Source organism: Coregonus clupeaformis, chromosome 15, assembly GCF_020615455.1.
Source record: "Coregonus clupeaformis isolate EN_2021a chromosome 15, ASM2061545v1, whole genome shotgun sequence".
Taxonomy (NCBI): domain Eukaryota; kingdom Metazoa; phylum Chordata; class Actinopteri; order Salmoniformes; family Salmonidae; genus Coregonus; species Coregonus clupeaformis.
The window spans coordinates 52,097,672-52,121,256 of NC_059206.1; the positions used below are offsets into that span (position 1 = coordinate 52,097,672).

Consider the following 23,585-nt stretch of genomic DNA (forward strand, 5'->3'; position numbering starts at 1 on the left):
GATTTTCATAATGGCAAGTTAGGACTGATGATGGTTTGGTTAACTAAACTACCAAAGTCTGTTTGTTTGGTTACCACGGCAACTACTGTAGCTATCTAGTAAACTTGCTAGCTACTTCAGTGGAAGTTGAACACATTTCTAATGGCAAATGAACACTTTTCTAGCAGCAAATGTGTTAAATTATAGCCATGATATAAAAGGGATAATCAACTCGATTTACCACGTGATCAAAGTTCCAAACCACGTGGTACTTGAAGTTGAATAAAAACATGGAGGATGGAGTGGATCAAAGAGGCTGCTGTATTTTTGTGTTCTGATTTATCCAAATATTACTACTGTTAGTTTGGCTAGCTCGTTGCCTTTCTTGGGAAGAATTTAAGCAATATATTGTCTCTAGTGACAGGTTCTAGAACTCAGTGACGGTGTTTTAGGCGGCTCGAGGAGGAGCAGCAGCAGCAGCGATGGAGTGGTTCGGGACTATAAACTTCCCCATGTTACCAGACGAAGAAGAGAGCTGCAGTGCCTCTGCCTCTGCCTCTTCTGTACCAAGTAACGGTAGCTTTTACCGCACTTCACTGCAGGTATTGTGTGGCTAAATGCCAATACACTTTTACCAATTGCCTCGTACTAGACAAAGCAATTGGGGGAGCTAGGGAGCTAACGTTACGTCAGTCATCCAGGAAATAAAGGCTTATAGCAACTAGCTTAGGCAAGCCCCCCCGTTGTTAGCTAGCTAGTTAGCCTGCTGCTAGCTATTCGACACCCTTGCCTGATGATCTCTGATAATAATAGCTGCAGTATGCGATTAGCTAGCTAACAAGTCGATTTCATTACATGAAGTCAACAATGGAAACGAGTATGAGCTAGTACTGTTGAGTCCATCTGGAATGACCAGTGCAACTAACGTTAGCTAGCTAGCTTGCCTAATAAATCAGACTGTGTGTGATAACTACCTCTGTAGATTTCCGTACTGGGATTCGAAAGAGGCAACTAGCTAGCTCTAGATGAGTCTGCTATTTCAGCAGAACGACTCTAGACATTGTCATTGCCAGGTTTCACATCAGCGAGTTTTCGCCGGTTCTTAACTCAGCCAAGATAGCGCCATTGTAATTTGGAGTGGCTTACCAATATTACACGGCGAATTGATCCATAGAACACTGTTACACCATATACTTCTCAGTAGTACTTGCTGTATTGTTGCTTTAGCCAGTCAAGCTGTAACTAGCAACATACTTAGCTATCCCAGGTATGTGTGTCATCTCTATTCCCTGAAGTATCCATACAGTATTGTCTTGATAGCTGTAGTTAGTGGGTGGTACATGTTGTTGTTGTTATTATTATCTTGTTATGCAAAGCTACACAACCTGTGTTTTTACATGTCCAGATGCACAACCATTGTACACACATCGCCCTAACAGAGTTAACTGCAATGCATCATCAGGAGGAGGAGATTTCAGCTGCAATGGAGGATGGGCAGTTTTTTGGGAGCCCGGAAAGATTTTCTGATATCAGTAATAATAAGCTACTGTCTTCTTATCCTCTGTGACCATGGTGGTGTAGAGAGTATGGCATCTCTGTCCCAGAGCCAGCAGCAGAATATAATATAAAGATGCTTGGATATCAGTTGTTCATAACCTCTTCTCCCCTCTGTGACCCCAGGGTGCAGCTGCATGTCCATGGCATATTTGTGCCAGAGCCAGCATCAGTGTGTTAAAGCCTCCATCAGTTGTTTCATAACAACCTACTGTTCTTCCTCTCTGTGACCAGGGTGGTGTCGTTGAAGAGGGCATGGCATTAAGTATGGCGTCTGCATCAGCAGACAGTATGGCGTCCCTGTGCCAGAGCCAGCAGCAGTGTGTGAAGGCCTCCATCGTGTCCAGCTGGCAGCTGGTGGAGGCTCAGGACCAGCTGTGTGGGCTGGAGCTACACGGCTCTGAGAGTGTTGAGCAGGAGCGTGCCCGCGCCATTGCCAGCCAATCAGAGCTCTCCCAGACGGAACAAGAGTGGCTCCGGAAGGAGAGCATGCTGGGTGGCAGCAGAAGCCCTGTGCTCAGTGCTGACAGCAGCCGGGACGTGTTTGACAAGGTAACTATGGAAACCTACACACACATTGAAACACAAGATAAACATACCACATTAGATGTCCCTGACAATAATAACAGGGATGCAAACTTGCCACTTTTCGGTGCCATTTGCCATTTTTATCTCAAAATGGGCAATCCATGTGAATCGTGTAGATCCGTTTTAAAATAGAAAAAAATTGGGGGGTGGGGGGTCTGACAAAGTGCGCAGACATAGTGTATCACCCATTGAGCTATAAAAGAGAAGCGCGAACAGATCTTCTCCCTGGGAGAATCTCAATTGCATGCTGATAATGGTGCCCTCAACATGCTGTCAATGTAAATAGTAATGGTGGCCATTTTTATTACACTGCTCAAAAAAATAAAGGGAACACTTAAACAACACATCCTAGATCTGAATTAATGAAATAATCTTATTAAATACTTTTTTCTTTACATAGTTGAATGTGCTGACAACAAAATCACACAAAAATTATCAATGGAAATTAAATGTATCAACCCATGGAGGTCTGGATTTGGAGTCACCCTCAAAATTAAAGTGGAAAACCACACTACAGGCTGATCCAACTTTGATTTAATGTCCTTAAAACAAGTCAAAATGAGGCTCAGTAGTGTGTGTGTGGCCTCCACGTGCCTGTATGACCTCCCTACAACGCCTGGGCATGCTCCTGATGAGGTGGCGGATGGTCTCCTGAGGGATCTCCTCCCAGACCTGGACTAAAGCATCCGCCAACTCCTGGACAGTCTGTGGTGCAACGTGGCGTTGGTGGATGGAGCGAGACATGATGTCCCAGATGTGCTCAATTGGTTTAAGGTCTGGGGAACGGGCGGGCCAGTCCATAGCATCAATGCCTTCCTCTTGCAGGAACTGCTGACACACTCCAGCCACATGAGGTCTTGCATTAGGAGGAACCCAGGGCCAACCGCACCAGCATATGGTCTCACAAGGGGTCTGAGGATCTCATCTCGGTACCTAATGGCAGTCAGGCTACCTCTGGCGAGCACATGGAGGGCTGTGCGGCCCCCCAAAGAAATGCCACCCCACACCATGATTGACCCACCGCCAAACCGGTCATGCTGGAGGATGTTGCAGGCAGCAGAACGTTCTCCACGGCATCTCCAGACTCTGTCACGTCTGTCACATGTGCTCAGTGTGAACCTGCTTTCATCTGTGAAGAGCACAGGGCGCCAGTGGCGAATTTGCCAATCTTGGTGTTCTCTGGCAAATGCCAAACGTCCTGCACGGTGTTGGGCTGTAAGAACAACCCCCACCTGTGGACGTCGGGCCCTCATACCACCCTCATGGAGTCTGTTTCTGACTGTTTGAGCAGACACATGCACATTTGTGGCCTGCTGGAGGTCATTTTGCAGGGCTCTGGCAGTGCTCCTCCTTGCACAAAGACAGAGGTAGCAGTCCTGCTGCTGGGTTGTTGCCCTCCTACGGCCTCCTCCACGTCTCCTGATGTACTGGCCTGTCTCCTGGTAGCGCCTCCATGCTCTGGACACTACGCTGACAGACACAGCAAACCTTCTTGCCACAGCTCGCATTGATGTGCCATCCTGGATGAGCTGCACTACCTGAGCCACTTGTGTGGGTTGTAGACTCCGTCTCATGCTACCACTAGAGTGAAAGCACCGCCAGCATTCAAAAGTGACCAAAACATCAGCCAGGAAGCATAGGAACTGAGATGTGGTCTGTGGTCACCACCTGCAGAACCACTTCTTTATTGGGGGTGTCTTGCTAATTGCCTATAATTTCCACCTGTTGTCTATTCCATTTGCACAACAGCATGTGACATTTATTGTCAATCAGTGTTGCTTCCTAAGTGGACAGTTTGATTTCACAGAAGTGTGATTGACTTGGAGTTACATTGTGTTGTTTAAGTGTTCCCTTTATTTTTTGAGCAGTGTAATTGTTCAGCAGTCTTATGGCTTGGGGGTAGAAGCTGTTAAGGAGCCTTTTGTATCTAGACTTGGTGCTCCGGTACCGCTTGCCGTGCGGTAGCAGAGAGAACAGTCTGACTTGGGTGACTGGAGTCTTTGACAATTTGGACCTTCCTCTGACACCGCCTAGTGTATATAAGTCCTGGATGGCAGGAAGCTTGGCCCCAGTGATGTACTGGGCCGTACGCACAACCCTCTGTAGCGCCTTACTGTCGGATGCCGATCAGTTGCCATACCAGGCGGTGATGCAACCGGTCAGGATGCTCTCGATGGTGCAGCTGTATAACTTTTTCAGGATCTGGGGACCCATGCCAAGTCTTTTCAGTCTCCTGAGGGGGAAAAGGTGTTGTGCTCTCTTCACAACTGTCTTGGTGTGTTTGGACCATGATAGTTTGTTGGTGATGTGGACCCCAAGGAACTTGAAGCTCCTGACCTGCTCCACTACAGCCCTGTCGATGTGAATGGGGGCGTGCTCGGCCCTCCTTTTCCTGTAGTCCACGATCACCTCCTTTGTCTTGTAACATTGAGGGTGAGGTTGTTGTCCTGGCACCACACTGCCAGGTCTCTGACCTCATCCCTATAGGCTACTGTTGTGTCACCAGCAAACTTAATGATGTTGTTGGAGTCGTGCTTGGCCACGCAGTCGTGGGTGAACGGAATACAGGAGGGGACTAAGCACGCACCCCTGAGGGGCCCCCGTGTTGAGGATCTGCATTGCAGATGTTGTTGCCTACCCTTACCACCTGGGGGCGGCCCGTCAAAGTCCAGGATCCAGTTGCAGAGGGAGGTGTTTAGTCCTAAGGTCCTTATCTTAGTGATGAGCTTTGTGGTCACTATGGTGTTGAACGCTGTGCTGTAGTCAATGAACAGCATTCTCACATAGGTGTTCCTTTTGTCCAGGTGGGAAAGGGCAGTGTGGAGTGCAATAGAGATTGTGTCATCTGTGGATCTGTTGAGGCGGTATGCGAATTGGTGGGTCTAGGTTTTCCAGGATTATGGTGTTGATGTGTGCCATGACCAGCCTTTTAAAGCACTTCATGGCTACCGACATGAGTCCTACAGGACAGTAGTCATTTAGGCTATGCGATCATACTCTCCGTGATCGCTTTCTTGGGCACAGGGACTATGGTGGTCTGCTTGAAACAGACTCGGTCAGGGAAAGGGTGAAAATGTCAGTAAAGACACTTGCCAGTTGGTCCGTGCATGCTCTGAGTACACGTCCTGGTAATCAGTCTGGCCCCGCGGCCTTGTGAATGTTGACCTGTTTAAAGGTCTTGCTCACATCTGCTACGGAGAGCATGATCACACAGTCGTCCGGAACAGCTGGTGCTCTCATGCATGCTTCAGTGTTGCTTGCCTCGATGCGAGCATAAAAGGCATTTAGCTCGTCTGGTAGGCTCACGTCACTGGGCAGCTCGCGGCTGGGTTTCCCTTTGTAGTCCGTAATAGTTTGAAAGCCCTGCCATATTTATTTTTATTTTACCTTTATTTAACTAGGCAAGTCAGTTAAGAACAAATTCTTATTTACAATGACGGCCTACACCGGCCAAACCTGGACGACGCTGGGCCAATTGTGCACCACCCTATGGGACTCCCAATCAAAGCCGGTTGTGATACAGCCTGGAATCGAACCAGGGGCTCTGTAGTGACGCCTCAAGCACTGAGATGCAGTGCCTTAGACCGCTGCGCCACTCGGGAGCCCTATATCCGACGAGCATCAGAGCCGGTGTAGTAGGATTCAATCTTAGTCCTGTATTGACGCTTTGCCTGTTTGATGGTTCATCTGAGGGCATAGCAGGATTTCTTCTAAACGTCCAGATTAGTGTCCCGCTCCTTGAAAGCAGCAGCTCTAGCTTTTAGCTCAGGGCGGATGTTGCCTGTAATCCATGGCTTCTGGTTGGGGTATGTACGTACTGTCACTGTGGGGACGACGTTGTCAAGGCACTTAATGAAGCGGTGACTGATGTGGTAAACTCCTCAATGCCATTGGATGAATCCCGGAACATATTCCAGTCTGTACTAGGAAAACAGTCCTGTAGCATCATCTGACCACTTCCGTATTGAGCGAGTCACTGGTACTTCCTGCTTTCGTTTTTGCTTGTAAGCAGGAATCAGGAGGATATAATTATGGTCAGATTTGCCAAATGGAGGGCGAGGGAGAACTTTGTGTGTGGAGTAAAGGTGGTCTAGGGTTTTTTATTTATTTATTTCATTTCTCTGGTTGCACATGTTACATGCTGGTAGAAATTTGATAAAACGGATTTAAGTTTGCCTGCATTAATGTCCCCGGCCAGTAGGAGCACTGCTTCTGGTTGAGCATTTTCTTGTTTGCTTATGGCCTTATACACCTCGTTGAGTGCGGTCTTAGTGCCAGCATCGGTTTGTGGTGGTAAATAGACAGCTACGAAAAATATAGATAAACTCTCCTTGTAGATAGCGTGGTCTACAGCTTACCTCAAGACTTCTTTAATATTAGGCATCGTGCACCAGCTGTTATTGACGAATAGACACACACCCCCACCCCTCGTCTTACAAAGACGTAGCTGCTCTGTCCTGCCGATTCACGGAAAACCCAGCCAGCTCTATATTATCCGTGTCATCGTTCAGCCACGAATTGGTGAAACATAAGATATTACAGTTTTTAATGTCCCGTTGGTAGGATGGTCTCGATCGTAGATAATCCAGTTTATTTTCCAGTGATTGCACATTGGCCAATAGAACGGATGGTAGAGGCAGCTTACCCACTCGCCGACAAATTCTCACAAGGCGCCCCGACCTCCGTCCCCTGTATTTCCGTCTTTTCTTCACGCGAATGACGGGGATTTGGGCCTGATCTTGGGGAAGCAGTATATCCTTCGCATCGGGCTCATTAAAGACAATCTCTTTCCAGTTCAAGGTGACTAATCGCTGTTCTGATGTCCAGAAGCGCTTTTCAGTCATAAGAGACTGCAACATTATGTACAAAATAGGTTACAAACAATGCGAAAAAAGAAACGAAATAGCACAGTTGGTTAGGAGCCCGTAAAACGGGCCTAGCCCGAACCATGAAAAACAGCCACACACCATTATTCCTCCTCCACCAAACTTTACAGTTGGCACTATGCATTCGGGCATGTAGCGTTCTCCTGGCATCTGCCAAACCCAGATTCGTCCGTCGGACTGCCAGATGGTGAAGCGTGATTCATCACTCCAGAGAACGCGTTTCCACTGCTTCAGAGTTCAATGGCAGCGAGCTTTACACCACTCCAGCTGACGCTTGGCATTGCGCATGGTGATCTTAGGCTTGTGTGCGGCTGCTCGGCCATGAAAACCAATTTCATGAAACTCCCGACAGTTATTGTGCTGACGTTGCGTCCAGAGGCAGTTTGGAACTCGGAAGTGAGTGTTGCAACCGAGGACAGGCGATTTTTATGCGCTACGCGCCTCAGCATTCGGTGGTCCCGTTCTGTGAGCTTGTGTGGCCTACCACTTCGCGGCTGAGCCATTGTTGCTCCTTGATTGTAGATTCTTCAAAGTAGCCACCCTTTTGACAGCTTTGCACACATTTCCACTTCACAATAACAGCACTTACAGTTGACCGGGGAAGCTGTAGCAGGGCAGAAATTTGACGAACTGACTTGTTTGAAAGGTGGCATCCTATGACGTTGCCACGTTGAAAGTCACTGAGCTCTTCAGTAAGGCCATTCTACTGCCAATGTTTGTCTATGGAGATTGCATGGCTGTGTGCTTGATTTTATACACCTGTCAGCAATGGGTGTGGCTGAATTAGCCGAATCCACTCATTTGAAGGGATGTCCACATACTTTGGTGTGTGTACCTCACAAAACAGACCCACTAAATCTCCCTCAATGGCCACACCTCAGACTCCGCTGCAATGATACATGGTGTCCCCCAGGGATCTGTGCTGGGTCCCTTACTCTTCACCTACATCCTCCTCCTTAGTCAGATCCTCCGTCACATCAACCTTGACTTCCAGTGCTATGCCGATGACACCCAGATCTACCTCGGCACCAAAATCCCACCTCTGACCCACATTGAATCCTGCCTCCCTGCAATAAAAACATGGATGCCACAAAACTTCCTCAAAACGGAACTGCTCCTCATAGGCACCAAATCCACCCTCACCAAAGTTGGCAACCTCACCATTGACGACCCCACTGTCTCTCCCTCCATGCACGCAACTCTGCGTCACCCTGGACTCCACCCTCTCCTTTCACCACCACATAAGACAGACTGTCAATGTTGCGGCGGTGGAAGAATGAGGATTTGACAAAGTCAGGTCCTCCCTTTCCCATCCTGCTGCTGAAACCCTCATACATTAATTAATCTCAGCTTGACTACTGCAACACGCTACTCTTCGGCATCATCTCAAGCTCCCTCCATAAGTTCCAAATGGTTCCAAACTCTGCAGCCCAACTCCTCACCCACACTAAGTCCTGGCAGCACATCACCCCTGTCCTCCGTGAACTCCACTGGCTCCCTGTCTCCCAACACATTGATTACAAGATCCTCCTTCTGACCTACAAAGCCCTTCACCACCTCTCAGACCTTCTCCCCTACCAACCCACACGCTCACTCTGTTCCACCACAGCAGGCCACCTTGTCATCCCCAGTCGAAGTTCCAGAGCTTAGGCGACAGGGCCTTCTCCTAGGCTCTGGAACTCCCTCCATTCAGCCATCCGTGACGAGTCCATCACGATCTTTCAGTCCCTCCTAAAGCCCCACCTCTTTGACAAGGCCTACCCTTAAGCCTTTGACAAGGCCTACACTTAAGCCCAAAAATACTGAATAGCAGTTTGGCTTTGAATACTGACACCACTGCAAATGCAAACAAATGAATGCAAACAGAACAAAACAGCGGTACCAAGTAGGCCTAGTAAACAAAATGTCAGATCGATGAAGGTCTATATTTAGGCTAGCTACATTAACAGTAAACAAATGCAGTAAACAAAAGGCAAATGGAGATCCAAATAACCAAAACACAGCCTACTACAGTGAGATGAAGCCATGTACAGTTGTCTTGCCAAACAAATAGCCCTATAGGCTCGCTTCAGACATGGAAAATCATGCCGCTCATGAGTACAGCAACAGGTTGTGATATGGCACAATACACTTCTGTGGATTAAATTAGACCCGGGTAATCAATTAAGCAATGCTAGCCTACCACAAACATGTTTCCAGAGTATTGAGATTGTTCAAATATGTATTATGTACTTGTTATTCTCTGAAAATATGCAAAAAAAATGTTTCCTTTTTGGACCCTTGCCAGTTTGCATCCCTGATAATATACAATTGCGATTCGCCCTAACAGTCTGGAGAAAGATTACATGTGTATCTCCTTGATTCCTTATCAAAACACATTGGAGGAGGGAGGAGGATGTGAGGAATAAAGTGTTATGGACTCGGTGTTTCTCTTCTCTTTCTCCTATAGAGTATTATTAATGCAAAAAGTAAAAACGTTGAATTGGAAGATCACGACAAGAGCAAAACATTTGTTCAGAAGTATGAACAAGAATTTAGACATTTCGGTGAGTGAAAGGTTTCATCTATAGCTTGGTTTAATATTGAATTATGCAGATCCATGGATTGTAATAGCTGATGTCACTAGTGTGGAGTACGGGCTGGGTGTGGATGTGGTATTGGTCCGATGTCTCTATTGTGATTGGTCAGGCATGTTGCGGAGGTGGGATGACAGCCAGCGCTTCCTGTCTGACCTGCCTCACCTCATCTGTGAGGAGACAGCCAACTACCTGATCCTCTGGTGCTTCAGACTACAGGCTGAAGAGGTCAGAACAATCACACGTACACTGTTCTGTGAATTTATTTGCTACTAGTATTTGATAAAATATATTGTATCTAACAGCCAATGTCATCCTTATGTTTCCTGTCCAGAGTTGATGCATAAACAGTTTTTTAGTTTTTTTATTTGTAATTTACAATGAGCATTTATTTTCAGCATGAGATTTGTATAAATGCCTTGAATTTGTACGAGGTTTTATCAATAAGGCCCACCAGAGGGTGCTATTCCATATGTATTCACAGTGAGTCAAGGCTGGACCTCCTGCTTAAATGCCCCCATCAGTGGAGTGGATCTGGGCTGTAGTTCCGGCTGTCCTCCAGTCATTCTGCCATCTTAATTGCTGCCATCTTAGTAGGGATGTCTGGCGCCATTATCGAGGTGTTTTCACCCCACCTCGACAGCTACTCACTGGAATAATGGGGGGGGCAACATGTGGAAACTAGGTTGAACTCACTGTCTGCATACAGTCAGTTGTTTCTAATGTATAATAAGCACTCCATATTTCAATATCAACCACAGTATTTCAGTTGGTCACTGGGGCATCTATTTGAGACTGCTAATGTGCCTTTCATTCCCCTCCCCATAGTGCTATGAGCCTCGGTCAAAAGTAGTGCACTATTAAGTGAATAGGGTGTCAGAATCTGGTGAAAGGCCTCATCTCCCCCTACCCTCACCCCCTGCTCAAGGGCATATCAACAGATTTTTCACCTAATCAGCTCGGGGATTTGAACCAGCGACCTTTCGCTTACTGGCCTAACACTCTTAACAAGCTAGGCTACCTGCCGCCCCGATATTAGAGGTTGTTGTAACAGTGAAAGGTTCCATCCTTTCCCCTGCCAGAAAGAGGCCTTTAAAATATACAGTACCAGTCAAAAGTTTGGACACCTATTCATTCAAGGGTTTTTCTTTTATACATTGTAGAATAATAGTGAAGCCATCAACCTGAAATAACACACATGGAATCATGTAGTAATCAAAAAAGTGTTAAACAAATCAAAATATATTTTAGATTGTAGATTCTTCAAAGTAGCCACCCTTTTGACAGCTTTGCACACTCTTGGCGTTCTCTCAACCAGCTTCATGAGGCAGTCACCTGGAATACATTTCAATGAACAGGTGTGCCTTGTTAAAAGTTAATTGTGGAATTCCTTTCCTTCTTAATGCGTTTGAGCCAATCAGTTGTGTTGTGACAAGGTAGGGGTGGTATACAGAAGATAGTCCTATTTGGTAAAAGACCAAGTCCATATTATGGCAAGAACAGCTCAAATAATTGATTTTGTTTAACACTTTCTTGGTTACTACATGATTCCATATGTGTTATTTCATAGTTTTGATGTCTTCACTATTATTCTACAATGTAGAAAATAGTAAAAATAAAGAAAAACCTGGAATGAGTAGGTGTGTCCAAACCTTTGACTGGTACTGTGTATATATTTTTACAGTTCAGGTTTACAAACATTTTACTTTATAGTATAGCCTACACAGACTTGATTTGTGTTATACAGATGAATTCACATTTTCCCCCTTTCTGATATTATTTTCAATGTTTTTATTCAACCACAGAAAGAGGCGTTGATGGAGCAGGTAGCTCACCAGGCTGTTGTTATGCAGTTTATCTTGGAGATGGCCAGCACCTCCCAGCAGGACCCCAGAGGCTGCTTCCGTCAGTTCTTCCACAAAGCCAAAGTAAGCCTCTCTCTCTATCCTGGGCCCGGTTTTTGATGGTGATGGAACTTATGCTAACAAGTGTTTTTTTAACAATGCATCGTAAAAATAACGGGCAACGAACTCGCACCCATTTCCCAAAAGACCACGCGGTACACTCGTTACAAAGTAAAACTTAACTGTGTCGTTACAGGAGCTGTTCTGTGCTGAAAATGATTCCAGGATATAGGCGTAAGAGCTCGCTGTAGCTCTTGAATGATTTATGGCTATTCAGTCTTTTTTTTTCTTTTTTTTATCCTTTTTTTTCCCCCACAATTTTCCCATCAAGAGAATAAATGCTCTGTAGCCTATTATGTATTTGTTTGTATTATATGTTTGCCTTGTGTTATGTAATCTAAGTGTTTTCTTATGCTATTTTGTATGCAATGTTTATGTAAATTCTGCATTTCTTCCATTTGTGTAAACTGTGAGCGAGAATGATTTGAAGTCAAGTTCGCTATAGAAAATATCAATGTGACCTAAAAATAAGATATGATGACAATGGTTTTTGTAATTGCTCAACAAATCATTGTAGCCTAATGGCAGGCAGGAATTGAGCTTCAAGTAGGGCTACAGATATTCTACAATTAAATAATTAAACCATTAAAATAATGAAACCTGATGTAGCAAGTTAAGCTTTGTCATTGACCTAATATGTTGGCCTTTAGGTTATTGGTTAGGCTACTGTGAAATGCGTGAGCTTTTAGATAATGGTAGCCTATAAGCCTAATGGATACGAATATTGAAGCGGCTCATGTGTAGCCTAATGGCTTGATATTAGGTAGGTATATCGATTGCACATACATCAGGGATGGGCAACTGGTGGCCCCCTTTTTGTAGGTCCTTTTTATTTTTGGGGGAACTCGTCGGTCTCAACATACTGTTCAGAGTAAGAATAATAGAATACACAAGGTGCAATTTTGAAATTTGGTTGTGCATCAGCAGGCACTCAATTAGCCCATGTCAGCATTTATTTATTGGTAAATGAGTCTAGTGGCCAGAAAAACTAGTAAGCATGGTCTAATTACCGACCGGCGTGGGCCGGTTATCATATCAGTTATCATATTAAAAACTGCAAACATTTGCCTCCACCCTATGGAAAAATGTGTAGAATTGCAGGAAAGTTACTTTAAAACAAAAAAACGGTTCTCTTCGCTGTCACAAGGGGGGCCGCTAAAATATTTTGCTAGCGAGGTGGGATAGCTGGATGTGGGTACGCTGACCCACTGGTGCCCCTCATGATGAGTTCTGCTTGTTTGTGGCCTCCAACCCATCAAAGTGGCCCATCCCTGACATGCATGAAAGTGATGTCAATATTTTGCCTAATAATCTAGCTATTATATAATTTGGTTGTCTCGTTTTCATGAAGAAATGTATCCTTGCTTTGCTTGTTTATAACATTGCAAAATGTTTAGGCTATTTACACTGAGTGTACAAAACTCTTTCCATGACAGACTGACCAGGTGAAAGCTATGATTCCTTATTGATGTCACCTGTTAAATCGACTCCAATCAGTGTAGATGAAGGGGAGGAGACGGTTTTGGGAAATGGCTTGGAAATCCGCCTTGGTCTGTCTGCTGAGTCACTGTCGCGTCGTTATACCATAAAGTAATTTTAAGAAACATTGTTCACCCACCGTCTAACCAGTTGTTATTGATAAGCTAGGTTAAGGAATGATCAAACTTTTACATTGTAATTTATTGACCAAACTTGTTTTTACTGGTTATGTTATTATGTAACTAACATGTAATTCACAAAAAAAATGGTTTGCTGGAAGAAGGAAGGTGTACGGACAGTGATGTAATGTGGTCAGATGACCACTAGCGAGACAGGAGTCAAGACAAAGATTCCTACAACACAAGGCAATGATATACAGCTACATGATTTCATGCCAAAACACTGTTGCATTCATGTCAAAACATTGTAAGCATTTCTGTGTGATTGCCAGTCTGACATTTTGATACGATTCTAAGTTCCTTCTGTAAACAGAAGCTGTATGGTTTCATGCCAAAATACGTTGCGTTTCTCATCTGTAAACATTTATCTATAACTGACACTGTTTTAATATGCCATTTAGAAGACATTTGTTGCATCTCAGTTATGATTCCATGTTCCTCTTGTCAACAGAGAATGATCAAGTGAATATACTTTAATGCTGTTGCCATTTCTTTCTATGTAAGGCAGGACAAGAGGGGTACTTAGATGTCTTCCATACTGAGCTAGAGGCCTTTAAGCAGAGAGTAAAAGAGTACACTGTCAAGTCCAAAGGAGAGACACTCCCTAACGATACAGAGCACCAGAGCAGCACAGCACGCTGTCGTCTGGACCCCAAAGAAGTTCTAGAATCTTTACCCCCTGTAAGTATTCGGAATGGCATAATTTACACGTATGGAAAGTTTGAAACATTATTTTTTAGTAGACCTTAATTCAAAGGTATTTTAGAAGCTGTACGTTCTGATATAGGACCGTATATATTCACAAAGTAGTACATATGTATGATTCTATTCCTATCATTCTGGAACAGGAACTGAAGTCGGGGTTCCAGCTGCAAGACATGCAGATTCTCCAGAATGTTCTCGGCACCATGAATCCACAGGTATTGGCTACAGTTCTCACTACAGTTTCCACAGAGTCAGACACGTACTGTAGGCCTACATGAGAATCAGATCTGTTTATTCAGCCACACATATTATTTGTTGATTTAAAAAATGTTCTTATATGAACATTGATTGAGATAACAGATGGAAATATCCCAAGATACCATAACCCAAGTTCATGCTCAAGTTCAAGCTGTGCGCTCTGTTTTTTAAACCAAAAGTAAATTAACAGTCAGTGCATTGCTTTAGAACAGAATTCCTTTCTGGAGAGCGAGTGGGAGGGAGTGCGAGTTAAAGAATGAGATCACCCCTAACTGGCCATCTAAAGTCTGACTTCCTGCCAAATCCTAACAGACGGAGGGAAAATAAACAAATGTCCTCTCCTCCTCCACAAATTATACTTAGTTAGCAGCAAGGGCTTAGTTGGAAGTCTAGATGTGGGCCAATTAACTCCTGTTACATAAGCATTATAATCTGCTTGAGCAGCACAGTGTGTTAATCCCTATTTGCATCCCAAATGGCACCCTTTTCCCTATATAGTGCATGACTTTTGACCAGAGCCCTTGGTCAAAAGTAGTTCACTATATAGGGAATCGGGTGTTATTTGTACTTTCACTCAGAGCAGACGGGTCTACTCTCCAACCCTCTCCCCCACAGGCTCACGAAGCGCTGGGCCTCTATTCACAAAGAGTCTCCGAGTAGGAGTGCTGCTGATATAGGATCAGTTTAGCCTCTTAGATCATAATGAATGAGATTATATGGACGGGGTTGGACCTGATACTAGATCAGCACTCCTATTCTGAGATGCTTGTTAAATACGGGCCCTGGAGAGTTGTTCACTGGAGTTAAACATGGCAGACTCCTTTTAGATTGAGTGCTGCTGAAAGATGTTACTACGGTGAACTTGGCGATCGGGAGTTATCAGTGTTAGCTATCAGATACCCCACAGAGCAGGTTGATCAGGGTCGCAAACTACACTTCCAAGGGAGCAAAGTGAACATAGAAATGAACTTATTGTATAAGTGTGTCTGCTTTCTTCTTTAGATGAGTTATGCCTATCTATACTGCAATAAATTGCATTATTATTTTTGAATTCTCTCGTGAGTTGAAGTTGCCCTTACATGCTGTCTCTGTTTGTACCACCAGGTGGCAGAGTACCATGTGAAGCGCTGTCTGGAGGCTGGCTTGTGGACTAACAGAGAAGGGAGATGGTCCAAGGAGGACACTACTGTAGAAACAGACGAGCTGCGCATGATGGAGACATAACGAATGTGGTGCAAGAGCCCTCCTTCTCCCCATCATCTCCCTTCTAGGAGTTAATGACACTCTCCAATAGAAATATTACAAAATGGAGGACAAAGGGCTGAGCTCCCACAGAGACGTATTTTTGTATGCTGCAGAATCTGCGCTGGAATGTGTCCTGCACTTTGTTCAAAACAAAAAAATATTTAAGAGGAGACGATTGGTAGGTATTTTGAGGCACTTACTGTACCTTTGCTTATATCGCTAAAGTAAATCTTCTGTCATATCTTGATTGTTTTAGCAGAGTGAAACTGGCTTTGGAATCTTTACACAGGAATTTAGAAGAGCTACTTCAGAAACCTTTGAGGATTTGTTTTTATTTTTTATTCTTGTTTATCAAGCGTTAAGAGTGTGAAGGGAGTTAACGTTTTTCATCTACAGTAGGTTTCACTGGACTCCCAACACAGTCCTTCCCGAGTAGGAGGGGGAAAACCTGAGCATTATAATAAAACCCGCTCTTGTTGTAAATAAAAGTACACATTGTTTTTGAATTGAAGAAACAAAAGGCCTGTTCCTGGACTCATGGTTCTGCAGTGGGCATCTCCAACATGCTGTCTAAAACTGCTATGACACTAGCGTATGTGGTGAAAACTTTAATAGAAACTGTGCTCAGTGCTCATTTCAACTCCTGTGTGTGTCCAGTTTGTCATCAGTAGGCCAACGTTGAATGCTAATATACTACCATGGTGTAGCTATGATGACTTAACTATGCAAAGTGATCAGTTGGCTGTTGTACTGAATGATATTGTTTTTGTTACTGCTTGTCACTTAACCTCAACCAACAACCGACCCTCCAAAAATGTGTCCGCCTTTCTATGTCCATCACAGAATAAGCTTCTCAACATGTGTATAGCTGCTAAACCTTCTCACAGAATTGATTGTGAAATAGAAACAAACTGTAAAACTTTCTGGCTGACATAACGTGATCACATCCTGGACTCCGCTTCAGTGCTCTGTTTGAAATAGAACAGCTTTAAAACAACTATGTGCAGGGGAAATGGTTTTAATACCTTAGGCCTACCAGCCATATTAGGTACTTAGACGCTCTGCAAAAGTCTAATAAAGTAAGCATAAATGGAAAGCTGTTTGTTGCTTTTCACTATTTTTTTTTTCTTTATTGTTACAGTATTTATTTTTTAACAGTTTGTCTGAATACAGTCTCTTCCAGCAAGTGAGACTATAATACACTTGTTATGAAGTAAAGGTTGAAGGTTCATAAAAGTATATTATACACATTTAATGTAATTATTCCTTTCACTGATCATTGAAGTACAGATAATGTGCTACAAAAATACTACCTATAATTAGCTGGTAAGACATTCAGCATACATTTTCAGTATAGATTAATCAGATTACAAATATATACTCCCAAGGCAAGGCCACAGTCAGAGCAAATACACACATCGTAATTAAAACTAGGCATCAGCTAATTATAGCTTTTTTGATAAAATGTCTCTTATTAGCCTGGCATTCAAATATAATTGATGTTTCACTTCACGGGAGTGCAGCATTCAGTCTGGTTTAACCAGACTAACAATTTAAAATGACAGCTATTCTAAACTACTGCATTTCTGGTTACACATGTTTCACTACAATCAGTGTGGTCAGTCATAGGCATTAAGTCTTTTTTTATCAGTAATTAATTGCATGGTGATTCACATTTTATCATTTAAAAGCGACATGATATATTGTCATGTCAACAAAAGGCACTTGGCCCTAAAGATTGATTAATGACAACTTCACATAATATAATGGCACTTTTCCCTTTAACCCATTATAGTTGTCCTGTCCACAGACAGACCAAGGACTGGTATGAATTGGACACAAAACCACATCACCTGGCAACAAGCTACAATACATGTGGAATAGCCTGGTCTGGTCTTAGATCTGTTTGTGCTGCCCTGCCAACTTCTATGGTCATTGTTTGGCATGACTATAGAAGTTGGCCAGAGCGCAAACAGATCTTGGACCAGGCTACATATGGAATGAAAAGAAATAGAATGTGACATTAGTTGAATGAGTGGTACTCATCAACCTATGTTGTAGTAGTAAATGACATGGTCTTGTATAGGCACTGAGATGCTGTTACGTTTTGGAACAAAGACTTGAGTCCCATTTAAGTTGTGGTAAACTGATCCATCCTTTTCCCAGGAGTGTATTCTATGCTTTCCCAACAACCTTTTAATTTTGTGGGGAGAGTTTTTTGGACAGGAAGGCCTGAATGTGAGGCCAAATCTCGTTGGTTTCCGTTCCTGAGAATGTCTCCAACACCCCTTTACTCCTGTTGTTAGAAACAGACATTAGTACCTCATGACAGTCATGACAGTTGTTATCATAATAAACATAAGCAGTGAACAGGGTCATTTTCAGTAGGTAAAACACTTTTGAAACGGGGAGGTACTACCTACATTTTCTCCAATCAGAACACATTTCTGCAAAATGTTTTGCTGCAGTATGCTCTACTGAATGCAACCCAGTTCTCGGTTACATAATACTTTCAAGATTGCCAACATAGATCATTCACTGTATAACAAAGGGAAAGAAATCACTGTACAGTGTAAAGCATTCACTGTCTGGTCTGCTGTCTGAACCTGAATCCTTTGTTACATTCCCAAGATATTTCAGTTCTCAGACTGGCCTCTGTAGTAGGGTTTAATCAGCTTAATCTTCCTGCTATTAATTTACCAGTGATGAAGAGCCCCAACATCTATGTTATCAATAACTTGGACGCTATAACATCCTATGTACACAGGGAGCTCTGACTAATGTTTTCCTTCTTTAATTGGCCACTGAAATATGTAGATATGATTTTCATCCTGACATTCAGTCATGCACTTACAAATTTGAATTTAGATGCATAGCTATTTAATTGAGATTAATGTCAGTTTGTTATGCCCCCTTATGTCCCAGCTTTGAAAGCTCAGATATACAGTAAGCCTTAAAGCCTATGATGACCCGAGAAGAGCCACTGCAACGTTATTACGCAGTTACATCTTATATAATGTAATAACTAATATAAAGGTATATAAAATGTGTTGTAGAATGACTGAAGTATGTTTGGGACAGAAACAAATACAGTATATACAGTGGGGGGAAAAAGTATTTAGTCAGCCACCAATTGTGCAAATTCTCCCACTTAAAAAGATGAGAGAGGCCTGTAATTTTCATCATAGGTACACTTCAACTATAACAGACAAATGGAGAAAAAAATTCCAGAAAATCACATTGTAGGATTTGTAATGAATTTATTTGCAAATTATGGTGGAAAATAAGTATTTGGTCACCTACAAACAAGCAAGATATCTGGCTCTCACAGACCTGTAACTTCTTCTTTAAGAGGCTCCTCTGTCCTCCACTCGTTACCTGTATTAATGGCACCTGTTTGAACTTGTTATCAGTATAAAAAACACCTGTCCACAACCTCAAACAGTCACACTCCAAACTCCACTATGGCCAAGACCAAATTGTAGACCTGCACCAGGCTGGGAAGACTGAATCTGCAATAGGTAAGCAGCTTGGTTTGAAGAAATCAACTGTGGGAGCAATTATTAGGAAATGGAAGACATACAAGACCACTGATAATCTCCCTCGATCTGGGGCTCCACGCAAGATCTCACCCCGTGGGGTCAAAATGATCACAAGAACGGTGAGCAAAAATCCCAGAACCACACGGGGGGACCTAGTGAATGACCTGCAGAGAGCTGGGACCAAAGTAACAAAGCCTACCATCAGTAACACACTACGCCGCCAGGGACTCAAATCCTGCAGTGCCAGAGGTGTCCCCCTGCTTAAGCCAGTACATGTCCAGGCCCGTCTGAAGTTTGCTAGAGTGTATTTGGATGATGCAGAAGAGGATTGGGAGAATGTCATATGGTCAGATGAAACCAAAATAGAACTTTCTGGTAAAAACTAATCTCGTCGTGTTTGGAGGACAAAGAATGCTGAGTTACATCCAAAGAACACCATACCTACTGTGAAGCATGGGGGTGGAAACATCATGCTTTGGGGCTGTTTTTCTGCAAAGGGACCAGGACGACTGATCCGTGTAAAGGAAAGAATTAATGGGGCCATGTATCGTGAGATTTTGAGTGAAAACCTCCTTCCATCAGCAAGGGCATTGAAGATGAAACGTGGCTGGGTCTTTCAGCATGACAATGATCCCAAACACACCACCCGGGCAACGAAGGAGTGGCTTCGTAAGAAGCATTTCAAGGTCCTGGAGTGGCCTAGCCAGTCTCCAGATCTCAACCCCCATAGAAAATCTTTGGAGGGAGTTGAAAGTCCGTGTTGCCCAGCGACAGCCCCAAAACATCACTGCTCTAGAGGAGATCTGCATAGAGGAATGGGCCAAAATACCAGCAACAGTGTGTGAAAACCTTGTGAAGACTTACAGAAAACGTTTGACCTGTGTCATTGCCAACAAAGGGTATATAACAAAGTATTGAGAAACTTTTGTTATTGACCAAATACTTATTTTCCATCATAATTTGCAAATAAATTCATTAAAAATCCTACAATGTGATTTTCTGGATTTTTCTTTCTCATTTTGTCTGTCACAGTTGACGTGTACATATGATGAAAATTACAGGCCTCTCTCATCTTTTTAAGTGGGAGAACTTGCACAATTGGTGGCTGACTAAATACTTTTTTTCCCCACTGTATATAACAAAGTATTGAGAAACTTTTGTTATTGACCAAATACTTATTTTCCACCATAATTTTCAAATAAATTCATTAAAAATCCTACAATGTGACTTTCTGGATTTTCTTTTCTCATTTTGTCTGTCATAGTTGACATGTACCTATGATGAAAATTACAGGCCTCTCTCATCTTTTTAAGTGGGAGAACTTGCACAATTGGTGGCTGACTAAATACTTTTTTTCCCCACTGTATATATACAGTACCAGTCAAAAGTCTGGACACACCTACTCATTCAAGGGTTTTTCTTTATTTTTACAATTTTATACATTGTAGAATAATAGTGAAGACATCAAAACTATGAAATAACATATGGAATCATTATGTAACACATTATCAAAGTGTTAAACAAATCAACATATATTTTATATTTGAGATTCTTCAAATAGCCACCTTTTGCCTTGATGACAACTTTGCACAGTCTTGGCATTCTCTCAACCAGCTTCACCTGGAATGCTTTTCCAACAGTCTTGAAGGAGTTCCCACATATGCTGAGCACTTGTTGGCTGCTTTTCCTTCACTCTGTGGTCCGACTCATCCCAAACCATCTCAATTTGGTTAAGGTCGGGGGATTGTGGAGGCCAGGTCATCTGATGCAGCACTCCATCACTCTCCTTCTTGGTAAAATAGCCCTTACACAGCCTGGAGGTGTGTTGGGTCATTGTCCTGATGAAAAACAAATGATAGTCCCACTAAGCCCAAACCAGATGGGATGACGTATCGCTGCAGAATGCTGTGGTAGCCATGCTGGTTAAGTGTGCATTGAATTCTAAATAAATCACAGACAGTGTCACCAGCAAAGCACCCCCACACCATAACACCTCCTCCATGCTTTACGGTGGGAAATACACATGCGGGAGATCATCCGTTCACCCACACTGCGTCTCACAAAGACACGGCGGTTGGAAGCAGAAATCTCAAATTTGGACTCCAGACCAAAGGACAAATTTCCACCAGTCTAATGTCCATTGCTCGTGTTTTTTTTAGTTTTCTTTAGAGGGTAGATCAGCTTTAATATTGCAGATAGATTGTAACTTCCATCAATGTAATTGTCTGCATCACCACCAATCCCCCATATGTTTTTTTTCTCGCAAATATATATGTATATATATATATATATATATATATATATATATATACACATATACATACATATACACATACATACATATAAATACATATACAGCTGCGGAAGAAATTAAGAGACCACTGCAAAATTATAAGTTTCTCTGGTTTTACTATTTATAGGTATGTGTTTGGGTAAAAATAACATTTTTGTTTTATTCTATATACTACTGACAACATTTCTCCCAAATTCCAAATAAAAATATTGTCATTTAGAGCATTTATTTGCAGAAATAATAACTGGTCAAAATAACAAAAAATATGCAGTGTTGTCAGACCACGAATAATGCAAAGAAAATAAGTTCATGTTCATTTTTAAACAACACAATACTAATGTTTTAACTTAGGATGAGTTCAGAAAGCAATATTTGGTGGAATAACCCTGATTTTCAATCACAGCTTTCATGCGTGCTCTCCACCAGTCTTTTACATTGATGTTGGGTGACTTTATGCCACTCCTGGTGTAAAAATTCAAGCAGCTCGGCTTTGTTTGATGGCTTGTGACCATCCATCTTCCTCTTGATCACATTCCATAAGTTTTCAATGGGGTTCAGGTCTGGAGATTGGGCTGGCCATGACAGGGTCTTGATCTGGTGGTCCTCCATCCACACCTTCATTGACCTGGCTGTGTGGCATGGCGCATTGTCCTGCTGGAAAAACCAATCCTCAGAGTTGGGGAACAATGTCAGAGCAACAGGAAGCAAGTTTTTTTCCAGAACAACCTTGTACGTGGCTTGATTCATGCGTCCTTCACAAAGACAAATCTGCCCGATTCCAGCCTTGCTGAAGCACCCTCAGATCATCACCAATCCTCCACCAAATTTCACAGTGGGTGCGAGACACTGTGACTTGTAGGCCTCTCTAGGTCTCCGTCTAACCATTAGACGACCAGGTGTTGGGCAAAGCTGAAAATTGGACTCATCAGAGAAGATGACCTTACTCCAGTCCTCTTCGGTCCAATCCTTATGGTCTTTTGCAAACCTCAGCCTGGCTCTTCTTTGCTTCTCATTGATGAAGGGCTTTTTTCTATCTTTGCACAACTTCAGCCCTGCCCCTAGGAGCCTGTTTCGAACCGTCCTCGCCGTGCACTTAACCCCAGCTGCCGTTTGCCATTCTTTTTGTAGGTCACTTGATGTCATCCTACGGTTGTTGAGTGACATTCTAATTAGTTGGCGGTCATCCCAGTCAGTAGAGTCGTTTTCGCCCTCTGCCGGTCTGTTGCTTTGTTGTCCCCAATGTCTGCTGCTTGACTTTATTTAACCAGGTAAGCCAGTTGAGAACAAGTTCTCATTTACAACTGCGACATGGCCAAGATAAAGCAAAGCAGTGCGATAAAAACAACAACACAGAGTTACATATGGGGTAAAACAAAACAAAGTCAAAAATACAACAGAAATAAGTATATATACAGTGTGTGCAAATGTAGCAAGTTATGGAGGTAAGGCAATAAATAGGCTATAGTGCAAAATAATTACAATTAGTATTAACACTGGAATGATAGATGTGCAAGAGATGATGTGCAAATAGAGATACTGGGGTACAAATGAGCAAAATAAATAACAATATAGGGATGAGGTAGTTGGGCGGCCTAATTTCAGATGGGCTGTGTACAGGTGCAGTGATCGGTAAGGTGCTCTGACAACTGATGCTTAAAGTTAGTGAGGGAGATAAGTGTCTCCAGCTTCAGAGATTTTTGCAATTTGTTCCAGTCATTGGCAGCAGAGAACTGGAAGGAATGGCGGCCAAAGGAGGTGTTGGCTTTGGGGATGACCAGTGAGATATACCTGCTGGAGCGCATACTATGGGTGGGTGTTGCTATGGTGACCAATGAGCTAAGATAAAGCGGGGATTTTCCTAGCAGTGATTTATAGATGGCCTGGAGCCAGTGGGTTTGGCGACGAATATGTAGTGAGGACCAGCCAACAAGAGCGTACAGGTCACAGTGGTGGGTAGTATATGGGGCTTTGGAGACAAAACGGATGGCACTGTGATAGACTACATCCAATTTGCTGAGTAGAGTGTTGGAGGCTATTTTGTAAATGACATCGCCGAAGTCAAGGATCGGTAGGATAGTCAGTTTTACGAGGGCATGTTTGGCAGCATGAGTGAAGGAGGCTTTGTTGCGAAATAGGAAACGGATTCTAGATTTAACTTTGGATTGGAGATTCTTAATGTGAGTCTGGAATGAGAGTTTACAGTCTAACCAGACACCTAGGTATTTGTAGTTGTCCACATACTCTAGGTCAGACCCGTCGAGAGTAGTGATTCTAGTCGGGTGGGCGGGTGCAAGCAGCGTTTGGTTGAAGAGCATGCATTTAGTTTTACTAGTGTTT

General features: G+C 43.2%; 2 protein-coding genes across 3 annotated transcripts in view; one reads left to right on the forward strand and one right to left on the reverse strand.

Annotated features, from left to right (window-relative positions):
- The first annotated feature begins 242 nt into the window (after nucleotides 1-242).
- On the forward strand, nucleotides 243-16,509 carry LOC121582872 (hsp90 co-chaperone Cdc37-like 1). Its single transcript, XM_041899020.2, has 8 exons — nucleotides 243-581; nucleotides 1,768-2,085; nucleotides 9,457-9,553; nucleotides 9,696-9,811; nucleotides 11,389-11,511; nucleotides 13,710-13,886; nucleotides 14,054-14,125; nucleotides 15,273-16,509. The coding sequence occupies exons 1-8, from the start codon at nucleotides 462-464 to the stop codon at nucleotides 15,390-15,392; spliced, it is 1,143 nt and encodes a 380-aa protein (XP_041754954.2). The 5' UTR covers nucleotides 243-461; the 3' UTR covers nucleotides 15,393-16,509.
- The window catches only part of LOC121582873 (GTP:AMP phosphotransferase AK3, mitochondrial), a 49,420-nt gene continuing 35,813 nt past the window's right edge, over nucleotides 9,979-23,585 (reverse strand). Inside the window, exon 5 of one of the 2 annotated variants that reach the window (XM_041899022.2) lies at nucleotides 9,979-10,233. In XM_041899022.2, coding sequence (XP_041754956.1) covers nucleotides 10,227-10,233 — 7 coding nt within the window. In that variant the 3' untranslated portion in view covers nucleotides 9,979-10,226. Of the gene's footprint in view, nucleotides 10,234-16,517; nucleotides 17,710-23,585 lie in introns of those variants that run through there. The other variant, XM_041899021.2, reaches the window with a different exon arrangement.

Excerpts from the sequence above, each read along its gene's own strand:
- LOC121582872 (XM_041899020.2), top strand. The coding sequence starts at position 462 with ATGGAGTGGTTCGGGACTATAAACTTCCCCATGTTACCAGACGAAGAA. Across the intron at positions 9,554-9,695 it reads ACAAGAATTTAGACATTTCG|GCATGTTGCGGAGGTGGGAT; the intron begins GTGAGTGAAAGG and ends GTGATTGGTCAG. Across the intron at positions 11,512-13,709 it reads AGTTCTTCCACAAAGCCAAA|GCAGGACAAGAGGGGTACTT; the intron begins GTAAGCCTCTCT and ends TTTCTATGTAAG.